The 13610-nt window shown below is 48.8% G+C and overlaps 1 protein-coding gene across 1 annotated transcript in view; it reads left to right on the top strand.

The window, feature by feature from the left end:
- Vwf (von Willebrand factor) overlaps positions 1 to 13610 on the top strand; it is a 136716-nt gene that overhangs the window by 30875 nt on the left and 92231 nt on the right. Inside the window, exons 7-10 of the mRNA XM_052720566.1 lie at positions 4528 to 4744; positions 6255 to 6377; positions 7216 to 7327; positions 8451 to 8497. Of these exons, the coding sequence (XP_052576526.1) occupies positions 4528 to 4744; positions 6255 to 6377; positions 7216 to 7327; positions 8451 to 8497 (499 nt within the window). The remainder of the gene's footprint in view (positions 1 to 4527; positions 4745 to 6254; positions 6378 to 7215; positions 7328 to 8450; positions 8498 to 13610) is intronic.

The following is a 13610-nucleotide window of genomic DNA, read 5'->3' on the forward strand; positions in this document are numbered from 1 at the left end:
GACTTACACCTGTATTCATTACTGCTATGTTTGGCCCAGCATTTGCACCCTAAGAGTGTGGCTCCTGTCCTTTGAAATCATGTAGGAGGAACTGGGGAGAAGGGTACCTAAGTTCAAGAGTGGTGGCATCCAGAGGACTATGAGAGAAGGGAATTGCTGGAAGCCTTCCTGGAAAAGGGAGCCTTCTGAACTGAGTCAGGAAGGGCTTCAGAGAGAGGAACTGCTGACAGGTGAGGGATAGGCTCTGCCTCTGGCTTTGTGGTTGCCAGAATCTACCCCACGTGCTTTCTTTTGCATTCCTTGTGCTCAACACAGTGCCTGGACATAGTAGACGTGCCAATGAAAGAACCCATCAGGGCGTTTTCAAGTAATGCCGGGGTGGGGCAGGAATTGGGATGAGAGGGGAAGACTGAGGTCAGGTCATCGAGGGCCAGGTCCCCCTGCTTTCCTAATGGGCTAGACTGTTTCCTTTTACATTGGAATGCGGTGGCGTAGATTTGCATTTTGTATGCAGCAGAGGCTGCGCTAGGGACCCAGAGGCCAGGGCTTGCTGAGGTGGAAGGGAAGCACGTGAGTGGCTGAGATGGAGAGGTATGAAATGCGCCTCTGGGTACTGCTGTAGGGTGAAAGTGGATCATGCTGGAGGCGACAGGTAGGTGTTGAAAATCCTGCCTCATCACTGAACTGTGGACCAGGTGAGGTCAGGGGTGACCAGCAGAAGCTTGGAGGAGAAGATGAGAGCCCACATTTCTTTTTGTTTCTGTGGAGGGAGAAACTGTAGCTAGATTTCAGGCGGGTGCCACAGGGACTGAAGAATTTGTTCTAGGAAGGGAGGAGGCAGCTTCTGCAGAAACCACACTCCCATCCTGCAGTGAGATATCCTGAAAACACCCGTCTGGCTGTGGCTTTCTGCAAACCACTCAATACCTCCAGGGACCTCCCAGGAAATAAGCTGGAGCGTTGTTCCCATTTTCCCTTTGATCTGGGACAAGACTGACCCGGGCCAATGGGAGATGAGCCAGGCTGGCCTTGGCTTGCCAGGACTCCAGGCAGGGAGGATGCCTGAACTGCAGTTTTTCTTTGGGTGCTACTGTGTCCTGCGTGGAGACAATTACTAGTTCATCCTCACTGTGTCCGCAAGAGCTGGTCCCATGGTGTAGAGCAGTTGCCCTTGACGGGGAGCCCTGGGCGGCAATGGTTGTAGGTTCCCATGGTCTGGCAATTTTCATTTTTTTCTTTTGTTTTTCTCTTTCTAACTCTGAGCTGTGGGTGGGAAAACAAGTAGGCAGGAACTGAGCAGCTGGACACTGTCAGTTGCCCTCTGTGAGAGCCCTGATCTTGTTCCTTGAGTGGTGTTTTGATGAGCAGACAGCGTTGCAGAATGGAAACAGACCCAGACCTCAGCCTCCTTCCCTGAGTTTCAACTCACCTCTTTGCTACTTTGGGAGAATCATGACCTTCCCAAATAAGAAATCAATAAAAGCTGCCCCTCTGCTTACCAGGGAGCACCCAAGATACCAGAGAAGTGATAATGTTGTCATGGTGACCGTTATCCCAATATGGTCCAGGGAGATAGAAATGGGAAAAGGGACAAGAGCGTCCTGTCTTTCTGGAAACCTGCTTGCCATGGTGGAGACAGACGAACAGAAGGGACTTCTCTGGTGGTCACAAGATAGATGATGACATGAGTCACCATTTCTTGGGATGAATCTCTGACGTGTGTGATTCCATTCACTACTCGGTGCAGACTTAGAGTAGGAGCTATGATCATCCTCCGCATCCCACAGAGGAAAGCGGGGTTCACACAACTGGTCCATGCATGAGCCTGAACCTGAATTCGGGGCTGTGGAAGGTATGTGAGGCCAAGGCAGGTCAACCAGCCCCTGTCACTCTTTCTGGTCACCAACTTTGGAAATCTATTTCTCCTTAGGTAGAATACCCAAAGTGGCTAGTGGAAGGACACATATAGCTGAGACCCAACTGGCCGGAGCATCCCCAAAAGTATCTTCATTCATGATGGTCTATTTGGGGGCAGGTACTGTAGCTGGAGAGCTTCTCTCCAGGTCCCACCAAGCCCCCGCAGTGCCACTTATAAAATAATCACTCAGACACTTATATTACTTATAAATTGTATGGCCGTGGCAGGTTTCTTGTTATCTACTTCTTTTATCTTAAATTAACCCATTTCTATTAATCTATAAGTTGCCACGTGGCTCGTGGCTTACTGGTACCTTACATCTCACTTGTCATGGCGGCAGCTGGCAGTGTCTCTCTGACTCAGCCTTCTTGTTCCCAGAATTCTCTTCTCTGCTTGTCCCGCCTATACTTCCTGTCTGGCCACTGGCCAATCAGCATTTTATTTATACAGAGTGATATCCACAAGGTACTGTGACATCTCTCTAGCAACACATGAAGTAGCATGAAGATTGTTGTCCCTATTCATCCAAGGATACCCCTTTCCACCAGGCAAGCTAATTATTAATCTAAGTTCCCACTACCAGAGTGTGGCCACAGAGACATTGACTCAACGGGAGGGAACTGAGGAAGGTGGAGATAGGGAGGGGCAGGGTATCTGTCGCTGCTGTGGCCGGCCCACACCCTCAGATCACCTGCAGGTTTGTAGTTCAGTAGGCCATGCCTATAACAGCTGCTTTTCTAAGATGCACAGGGGACCCAGGGCTTACTGTGGTTACGCCACAATTATGACGTTATCTTCTGCTTGCCTGATTCTCACTGTGGACTCCAAATGGACCAGTCCAGGTGAGATGCACGGCCCCAGCACAGGGCTGCTGTGAGCAGGACACTGATTCCCTAGGACCACAGAGTGTCCTTAGTATCAGGAAGGATCTTGAGATTGTTGGTATGCAGGTCAGACTTCTCTTACCTCTGGGATTCCCCTGGTGCCACATAGCGGAGGCCCTCGGGCCTGACTCCCTGCTCTCGACAAATGTGGGTTTTCTCTGAATGTCTTCTCCTCAAAACTAGCAATTTATTTCCTCCTTTTCTACTCTCCTGTTTGCAAACACTGATTGGCTCCAGTTTAGCACCCGTGGCTCAGAATAATATATCGTATATGTTTTATAATACAAAGCTATTTTTATAATATACAGCCATTCTCCTGCTCTTTTCTTCCTAGCCGAAGGTTGTAAGTCTTTCCGCTAGCTGCTGACCTCCAGGAGGAGGCATGCATACGCATGGAAGAAATTATGCATGAAACAAACTGTGGTTTGATCCACAGCACTGTGTTGTATTACACTGAAGACATCCTTGAATCTAATATACATCACCGGTCTATGTGGTACTTAAGAGTAAAAAGCTGCCAGTTAAAGCATGCCGTCCATGGCTGGAGGGACCCCGGCTACAGAGACAGTTACAGTAAAATAAAAAAATCAAATCAAAACAACAACCAGCAGCAGGCATTTGGAATCATTAAAACACAGACCGTAGAGATGTTTGTAAGTAAAACATGCAGTGTGTTTATACTAATAAATCAGCGGAAGAAAGGACTGACTATTCCAAACCTGCCTTGTGTAGTAGGTTGAGTTGAGGGTATCAACAGAGGGGAACCCAAAATAAGCCTTGCCTGGCACAGCATGTCTTGAGATATTTAATAGTCTTTCTTTCTTTCTTTCTTTCTTTCTTTCTTTCTTTCTTTCTTTCTTTCTTTCTTTCTTTCTTCTTCTTCCTTCCTTCCTTCCTTCCTTCCTTCCTTTCTCTCTCTCTCTCTCTCTCTCTCTCTCTCTCTCCTTCCCTCCCTCCCTCCCTCCCTCCCTCCCTCCCTCCATCTCTCTCTCTTTCTTTCTTTCCTAAGACAAGGTAACATTGGCTGTCCTGGAACTCACTCTGTAGATCAGGCTGGCCTCGAACTCACAGAGATCCTCCTGCTTCTGTCCTTCGAGTGCAGGGATTAAATGCACGCGCCACCGCCACCACTTCCCGGGCATTTAATAGGCTTTTAATATGTTATTGCCAATGGGAACTGATCCTATTGGTTCCCGCAGTCTCCTGGGCAATGTGTCAGAAAATGTATTCCCAAGTCCCATCCCCAGTCTACTGTCTTTAAATCTATGGGGGTGAGGTGCAGGAAACTCTACAAATACAACAAACCTCCTCCTGTTAGATCCTTTATTTGGTGATGAAGACGATTAAAATCAGGGAAGGTAGGTGGCCAGGGCAGGACAGAAAAGTCACTGCCTCCATCCGGAAGCTGCACAGTCCAAGCCTGAGCTCAATGCACACGCCTCTCCTTGCTTTTCTGTCAGGTATGAGGTGGCTTCGAACAGAGCTCAGGCTGTCCATTTCCAGGCCCTATCTAACACTTGACCTTAGTTTTGGTCTACCTCACAGGCATGTGCCACTGTCTTTCCTCTGTTTGGACTGATGGACGTAACAATGTAGATAGCACCTGCTGGATCCTGAAGGGACAACCTTGGTTTCCCTAGTGCCATCCTCAGAGGGACAGTAAGTGAGCATATGGCCAAGGCCAGGGCCACCTCTGGCCATGCTGAAGAGCCTCTTTCCCCACAGGCCATGTGGGAGCAGTGCCAGCTACTGAAGAGTGCCTCGGTGTTTGCCCGCTGCCACCCTCTGGTGGATCCCGAGCCTTTTGTGGCTCTCTGTGAGAAGACTTTGTGTACATGCACTACTGGGCCGGAGTGCGCATGCCCCACTCTCCTTGAGTTTGCGCGGGCCTGCGCCCAGGAAGGGATGGTGCTGTATGGCTGGACGGACCACAGCGCTTGTTGTAAGTTGCTGCTTTGCCCTGTGCTGGGCACAGGCTGTTTGTCCTGGGGTGGTGGCACTCGATGTTTTGGAGCTGTGTTGTGATGTGTACCTTTCCACCACTGCCATCAGACGGTGTCCTGAATGGCTTCTGCCCTGTCACCTGGTCCTGTGAGCACTGGCCTTCAGGGGAGTCCCTTCCCTCATGGTCTGAGTGGAAGCTGAGCAAACCTTTCAAGGCCCTGTCCCTACCTCTGTTTCTTGCCACATCCCTCTCAGTACCCCATGACTCCCTCAGGAAATCCATTCCTTGATTTCCCACAGTTGTGTCTGCTTCAACGCAGCGGGCACTTAGGTCTCAGGGTTTGTCCTCACGGTTTTCCTGAGGTAGAAGGTTATCTCAGCTGCATGTGGGGTGGCCCCAGAGAGACCAGAAAGCCTTCATTAAGCCTTCCCTTTTATTAACTCATCCTTCTGGCCTCCAGGCACGGTGCATACTGTCCCTTCCATCCTGCCTTACGACACCCAGTTGGCATCTCTAAATCTCACTGGGCCCATAGTCATTGTCACCATCTCCAAATTACCATGATTAAATAGAGACTTCTGGTCACCTTGCAGAAGCCTGCTCTCTCACTGCCCTGATCAAAAGCCACTCGATGGACAGCTGGCTGGCTATAATTAGGCAGATAATGTGGACTGAAGGAGGCACAGGGCCTGGCTGGTATTGACTCTGCACACTGGAATTTCACCATCTGGCAAACAGCTTCGCCTGCCGCCTCTGCTGTGGGGGTGTGGGAAGATGGGGGCTAGAGCTGTCACCTCCCCTGCCCAAGGGAGTGGCCGTCCTTTCAGACCTTTGAAGGTAGGGCGGAGGAGATGCCTGAGAGATGGTCTTGAAGAAGCAAGCTGGAGACAATTGTTTGGGGAGAGCCAGCCAGGCCTTGCCCACGAGGGTCTGTGTGCGCCATGTGGTGAACAGAGAGGTAGTTTGGCAATAGTGCTCAAAGGCAGCCCAGTAAAACAGTGGAAATAAAGGATTGTCACCAAAGCGGGCATGGGTAGAATGTGCCCTGAGCTGGGGGATGAGGTGACATTTGGTGGGAGCTGAAATCATGAGGAAGAGGGACTCTCAGAGGAGGAAGTGTTAGTTTGTTGCTGGTCTCTGGAAGCCATTCTTTTTTGTAGTTCACAATTTGGTGTTGCTCTGAGAAAGTTTTAGAAAGTCACAGAACACTTGGAGACAAAAGATGCCCAAGCTTTCTTCATGGAGAATGGAGGACAGGACAGATAGCCATGAGGCAGGGGTGGCTGGCCCAGGTACCCCAGTGAGTTTTAGCATGAACTTTGCAAGATGGAAGATGCTCTTTCAGGGAAATGCTGGCTTTAGGACCATGGGCTGGTGGTTGGAGATGGCCCCTGGGACCCTATAATGGAGTGGACAATCAGAGGGGCCAGGCTGGTGCACATCGGTGTGGTTTGGAAGCTGCCATGCTGATGAACTGCTTGGGGAGACTCTTTGATTTGTCTTTCAGACCCGGCATGCCCTGCTGGCATGGAGTATAAGGAGTGTGTGTCCCCTTGCACCAGAACCTGCCAGAGCCTGCCTATCAATGAAGTGTGTCAGCAGCAATGTGTGGATGGCTGTGCCTGCCCTGGTAATAAACCTCCCTCTTCATCTGCAGACCTGAGGCCTGCCAGTGCCCTTGGCTTTGGGAAGAGAGATGAAGGCCACTTGTGTTTTGCCCTCATGGCTGTAATCAGAGATCTTTCATTTAGCTTTTTTAAAAAAGTCTTTGTGCAAAAAGCTCAGGATTAAACTGGTCTTTATTTTTAATTTATGTTTTCCCATGGTACTGTATTCACAAAGTTCTGTGTCTAGGGAAATAAGGATGGTCTTAGCCCTAACAGTGACTTTGTTCAGGGAGTTCCTGGCCTGATGTGAGCTGTGGTTTTGTTTTCTCAGTTAGGGTTCAGGACTCCAGTCTGGGAGAAAGGTCTTCTATGTCCTGGGTTTGCCTTGTGCGCTCAGCTGAAAAGGGCTTTGCGTTAGAAAGTCTCTAGCCAGGAGACTCTGAGTGACGGTCACAAGCTGTATTCAGCTATGCAGAGTAGGAAGTCCTGAGGCTCATGACTTCTCTACTGGATGCTGTGGAACAAAACAATTGACGCCATGCAATCCTGTAGGCAATGGAGAGAAGTGACCCAGCACGCTCATGCACATTGCATCATGCAAGTTCTTTGAGATTCCCAGAAGAAGGCTAGGCTCACTGGCTTCTCCACTGGACAACCCCAGCTAGCTCTTTGGCCCATTCTTGCTTCTGTAGAATGGAGGTTGATATCTCCCACCCTCATAGTCCATCAGGGATAAACATCGTTTACATTTTAGTTTTTTAGAAGCACTAAGCTTTTGATTACTCAGGGGGTTCTAGAAGTGGGAGATGAATAATGGTGATGACAGTGCTGAGATCTTTGCCTTGATGCCCTTGAACCCAGAGGGAGAGCTGCTCGATGAAGGCCGCTGTGTGCAGAGCTCCGAATGTTCTTGTGTGCATGCTGGGAAGCGGTATCCTCCTGGCACCTCCCTCTCTCAAGACTGCAACACTTGGTAACTGGGGCTACATAGTGTGGTCTACCCAGCGGTTTTGGGAGGGAAGCTGGGGCAGGAAGGGCAATATCAGGTGGACCAGGAGCTGGCCTGGGTTGAGAGCAGGGGCTGGGAAGTTGGCAGAGGGATCCGAGCAGGTGTTGAAGGCAATGGTGGTATGCAAAGATCATGTCACAGATATGCCTAGAGGGAAATCAGAGGGACACATCTTTTCCATGCAGCTGACAGCTCTAGCTCTTTCCAAATGATGGTTTGGTAAATGATGCTTGTCCTCTGCAAAGAGGTTATATTACATCAAGCACACAGTGTCTCTCCTTAAATCTTTTGTCTGCTGGGTGATAGTAAGCATAATCCCCTAGTAGGGACTCATTGGACTGTGTTCTAGAGCCTAGGTGGTCCTAGCCTGGGCACCTGGCCCTGTTTCGTTCAAGCATCTCTTCAAGACTAGCTCTGCACATTACCTCTGCACATCAGCTCACTGTCCTCTGTACATTGGAGGAAATAGCACCTTGTCCCGCCTCCAACCCTTCCCTGCTTGGGGCTTCTAGTGCAGTGGTTCTCAACCTATGGGTCGCTACCCCTTTGGGGGTCAAATATCAGATACCTGCAAATCGGATATTTACATTACATTCATAGCAGTAGCAACATTACAGTTTTGAAGTAGCAACGAAATACACAGTCACCCCTGTATGAAAGGGTTGAAGCATTAGGAAGTTGAGGACCACTGTTCTAGGGCCTGTTGAGCCTCAGGGGTCCTCCCTCCACTGCCCACCCTGGCTCTGGCTCACCTCTTTCACGGGTCTTTCTTGCGTCCCCTACCTGTTGTGCATGGGGAGGGGAACAATACTCCTGACTTCTAGAACAGATCTTCGGGGCCACTGAACAGCCTAGCTTTTCTTTTCCTCTTTAGTTTCTTCCCCTTTAGGATATCTCCAAGGATCCTTTGTGGCCAAAGCCATGGGCTGTACCACGTTGTTAACCTTTTAAAGACTGCTCTGGCGCCATTCCCTTCTTTTTTCCTGTATCCCTTCTCTGGGGAGGGCCGCGCTATCTGTGGTGAATGTTAATTCAATTAGGTGCCCTCCTGACAACACCAATGACTCGAGCTTCTTTTGCCCAACAGTATCTGCAGAAACAGCCTGTGGATCTGCAGCAATGAAGAATGCCCAGGTAGGCTGTGTACACTCTTTTTCTCCCCTTTCTCTGTGGAGAGGCGTGCCCGCCCCTGCTGGACAGGGAGCCCAGAGCACAGCAGACAGAGAGCGAGCCCTTTGCAAGACCTCCTGACTTCAGCTCTGGCTTTGGACCTCAGCTGTGCCCTCTGCTCACTGTGGGCCATGCTGGCTCCCCCAAAGCAGTCGAAGTGGGAGTAGATTGCCCTGCCCAACTCCTGTTTGCTCTGGGGATTAAGTGGCTGAGCTCTGAGACCTGAGCAGGGCTGACTAAACAAAGAGAAGAGAAATTCTTTGGAAAATCAAGAGGAAGAAGAAGGTTCCAACAATTCTTTTGGCTTGATTTGTTTAGAGCCAAACCAGGTTTCTGTAGCCCCTGTACACTAGTTAAACAGAGTAGTAGTGAAAGGCAGAGAATGGAGACTTATTCAATGAAGTAACACTCGGAAGAGGGACAAATACAGGAGTTCATGACCCCAAGTCTTCCCAAGAAGTTCTTACTGCTGTCATGAATGTCGCTGGAGGGGATCAATCCGGTTTCTACAAGATGCTTGCTTCTGAGGCAGGTGCAGCCTCACCCTTGTGGATAATTGCCCTCCCCTTCCAGGGGTTCTGTCCTGGGAGGTTTTGTTATTCCAGGAATCTAGGTGACTCAATGGGAAAGGTTAGTAATGACGTAGCTCTGTGCCTTCAGCCAAAGTGAAGGAGACAGACACCAGGAAGGCAGAAATCAATGTTCAGCATTTTTCCCCGCCCTTAGCTACCTCCTGGGCGTAAGTGAGAAGTCAATGATTTTTTAGCAAAAACAGCTTTTGAGAACATTTTTCATGAGTTCCATTGGAATTTTCTGGAATGTTTGATATGCAGACCACAGTATGGTCCAAATGCTAGGAGAACTAGGGTAGCAAAGGATTCACTTCCTAGTTACCCATCTGGAAACCGCTTAGGAAGCTGCGTTATATCCTCAGCCCTCTGCTTTTACCTGTGTAGCCTCAGCTCTGTTTATTGCAAACCTTGCCCATTCACAGCTCCCTCTGCCTCACCCTTCATGATTCCAGACTTTTCCCTTTGTGCTTACTCATGTGATGGTTTTGATATGCTGGGCACTGTGCTAAAGTCGTGAGACAAGTCCAGTTTGTCTTCACGCTGCAAAAGAGAAAACAGACAGAGACAGGTTAAGGAGTTTTCTCAAAGTCACAAAAATGCTAAGAGGCAGAGGCAGGACTCAAGCTTTCTGTCAGCTGGATCCTCTACCTGTCCTTCCCTTTGCTGGCCCTAGACTTAGGTAGGCCAGAAGTGGCTTGGATACCTGGACTCATGTGAGGTCTGTAGATTAGAGGCTTTAGGGTCATTTGGAACCTTATCTAATGCATGTCACACTGGGAGAATTCTGGAACATGATGGGAGCTAGATCAATCGCTTTAGCCCAGGAATGGTCAACTAGTCTTTGTATCTTTTAGGTAATCCTAGAAGAAAGCAGAAAGGACAAAAAATTACTCTTGAAAATGCTGTCTTGCTCTATTTGAGCACAATCACATCCCATGTAGGAGTCTGAATGTTGCAGGATATTTGATCACACTGTGTGAAAGGCACATTCTGATTGGTTTAATAAAGAGCCAAATGGCCAATAGCTGGACAGGAGAGAGCAGGAAGAACTTCCAGGGAGAGAGAGAACCTGGAGAAGAATCTGAGGTGTGTGGGAAATGCCAGTGAGACATGGAGGGAGTTGCACATATAGAATGAAAGAGAGGTAAAAAACCACATGGCAGAATGTAGATGAATAAAAACAGGTTAATTTAAAAGAACCAGTGGAATAAGTCTAAGCTAAGGCCAAATTTTCATAATTAATAGTAAGTCTCTGAGTCATTATTTGGGGGCTGGTGGTCCTGACAAGAAAGTACTACTACAATTGGCATCCAGTGTGGAGGCCCAGCCCCTATATCCAAACACAGTCTGAGAAAGATGAGAAAGGTCCCGGACATGGAGCCCGCTGCTTGCCGCATACAGAGGTGTGGCTCTTCTAAAAGGCTCTGCTATTCAAAGAGCACTTGAACCTCTGGCGTGCTAAGTAAAACACCTGGTCAGGGGCAGAGCCAACCACCAGTGCCATGTGCTAAGTGGAGCCCCATGGAGGTAGCCTGGTTAAGGTCAGAGAAGGCTGCAGGTGTATAAAAAGTCAGGTCCAGACCAAAAAATTGGTACTGACCTCTAAACAGGTACAGAATCTTAAACATGTGCTTAGATGCTGAAGAAAGAAAAAAAATGGCAAGACAGTCATAAAAACAAATAAATAGTTTAAAAATGAATAGTTTATGAATAATAAAGTGAAATCTTTAAAGAAAGAGTAAAGTAATATAGAAAAATAAGGATGGAAAATATACAGGGCATCTGGATCCTGTATGGTGCTTTGTTGACTTTAGAATTTTTAAATGCTAATGAATAAAAAGTGATAACTGCTGAAAGATATTAGATTGTGGGAAAAAATCTACTGAATGAAACCAGCTTATATATTTTAAGGATGTCTTAACTTTAGAATGGAAGTCAGAAAATGTGTTGCGTTGGGGGAGAGGTTATGCCTTTGTTTCCACAGGAAGCTATAAATTCCTTCAAAATTGATGATTAGGTTTAAATAAGAGAGACCTCTTGATTAGGAAAGGTGATAGTTCATCAAACAGCATGGCCATTCAGCTCTCTGTTAAACCAATCAGAAGGCACCTTTCATACAATGTGATCAAACATCCTGCAACATCTGAACCTTCCCATAGCTAAACCGGAAGCACCCAGTACATAAGCCATGTGAGCCACAGTGGACAGAATTAGGAGTTTAGCTGGCTGTGTTTTCTTCAGACTGACTCCCAGCTGTGAGAGTCCTAACATCAGTGACTTCAGGGAGGGGCTTCTATCTACCATCCTTTTGTTCACCCATTCCCCCAACTACTACTAGAGTATATGCTGTATCCATGCCCCAACTACTACTAGAGTATATGCTGTATCCATGAAAATCTGGCTGGTCTGGACGATACAGTCCCATGGTCTTCAGCTCAAAATCTCCAAGAGCTTTGCCGAGAATTCAAGACTACCTCTTGATGCCTGGAAGGGCAGGTAGCCAGTCCTGACTTGTTGTCTATGGAGTGGTTTCATGCTTTGCTGGCAAAGCTACTAAGATCTTGTCTCATTCTCAGAGCCCTGCTTTGACCCTCCTATCATTCTGTCCATCTCCTCCCGTGGTTGCCAGATGTAGGCTTATCTCTCTACCTGGCCACAGTCCTGTGGCCAGTGGGGCTGCCTTATCTCTCAGAGAAGCAGCAAGAGCTATTGAGGGGAGGAATCAGTGGGAAGGTTCTGGAAGGGGATATGCCTAGCTCTCCAAGTGAAGGAAAGAGCAGACTAGGCTTCTGTGAAGAGCCTGGAGGGGCTGCGTTGTGCATCTTAGGCATAGAGGACCGGGCTTTGATTCTGGACAAAGATGAAAGTGTATTAGTCATCGATCCCTGTGCCACAAATCCCCAAACATAATGGGTCACTTCGAAGGCTGCCTAGAGCAAAGAGTTCTGAGTGTGGGAACTGAGAAGCAGAAGGGTGAGGAAAGGACCTAGGAGAGTAGCAGTCTGCTAGGGAGGGGCTGGGGATCCCTATGGATGCCTTTCTGGGAACTCTCTGCTCCCTGTTTATCTCTGCTTACTGGTTAGGAGTTAGGGTCTCCTCGGGCAAAACTGTGGTGCATTCATCACCTTTGTGTTACTACAACGGAGTACCTGACACAGTTTGCTTGTGAAGGAGGGGTTTATCTGCGTTCAAGATTCTGGAGCCTCAGGTTTAAGGTTGGGAGGCCCCGTTCATTAGAGCCTCTGGTGATGAAGACCCATGGTTGGGGCATGTATCAGAGTGAATAATTATATCTGAAACCAATAAGGAGAGAGAGAGAGAGAGAGAGAGAGAGAGAGAGAGAGAGAGAGAGAGAGAGAGAGACAGAGACAGAGACAGAGACACAGAGAGAGACACAGAGAGAAAGGGACAGAGACAGAGAGAGAAAGAGACAGAGACAGAGAGATGGAGACAGACAGAGAGAGACAGAAAGGATAGGTCCTGCCACCCTCTTCAAGAGCACATGCCAATCACTTAAGCACTTTCCACAAGGCCCACCGCCTGTGGTTCCACAGCCTTTTGATAGTGCCACCTGGGTCTTTGGTGGACATTCAACACCCACGCAGCAGCATGTGGTTTCCATGGGGCCTGCCATCCTGTCGCTCCCTCTCAACCTCTCCGCCATACACTGCCAGGGGTCACATCAGTGTTCCTTCAGGCCAGGCAGTGCATCATGTTTCATAGCAAGGCTCTCTTCCACGCAGGCTCTCTGTTGTCCTCCAGCCCCTTGGCAGGTGACCACACTGACCAGGGTCAGAGAGGCACCAGGCTTGGCCCTGAAGAGAGTAGGCTAATTAGAAAGTGTGGGTCCCAGCCCATGGGCCAGTCCGTGAGGCCTGTGTTCAAAGCGCTCTTTGACTGCTTTGGATGGCTGGAGCAGTTTAACTTCTCTGTACTCTCCTCTCCTCATCCGTCAGCTGGGACTGGCAATGCCCATCACTAGTCAGGAGGTGACTCCCAGAGAGAATGCAGGGACACAGCACACATATTTGGTCAGACTTACATTACTGACTTAAAGGCCAGCTTGGAGGGGCCCGGAGGCTACAGGAAGTCTGGTTCACCCTGATGGAGGCTGTGGACTGACATATCTGCAGGAATGGCTGTAGGGAAAGGTGAAGGCCAGTAACCCAAGCAGGGCATCCTATTCAGGGCCTACTGGCCGCACACTGAAGGGTTTGTTTAGAAGAAAAAAGAGTGTGTTCATTAGATGAGAGATCGCCTCCCACTCCCCTTTCTCTCCTCCTCTCTTCCTCTTCCTTCTCTCCTCTCCCCCTCCCTCCTCCTGCTCGTCTTCCTCCTTCTCCCCCTCTTCCTCATCTTCAAAAGGAGGGGGGATCTTTACACAGGAGTGGCCTTTCTACTTTGCATGCTCTTAAAAGAATCTCGTACTTTTCACTCACTTGCTTGTCTCACGTCTGGTGGCTGCCCTTCACTGCCTGCCGGTGAACAAACACCCTAGCTGTCCC

Source organism: Peromyscus californicus, unplaced genomic scaffold (genome assembly GCF_007827085.1).
Source record: "Peromyscus californicus insignis strain IS unplaced genomic scaffold, ASM782708v3 Scaffold_6__1_contigs__length_162567912, whole genome shotgun sequence".
NCBI classification, from domain to species: Eukaryota; Metazoa; Chordata; class Mammalia; order Rodentia; family Cricetidae; genus Peromyscus; species Peromyscus californicus.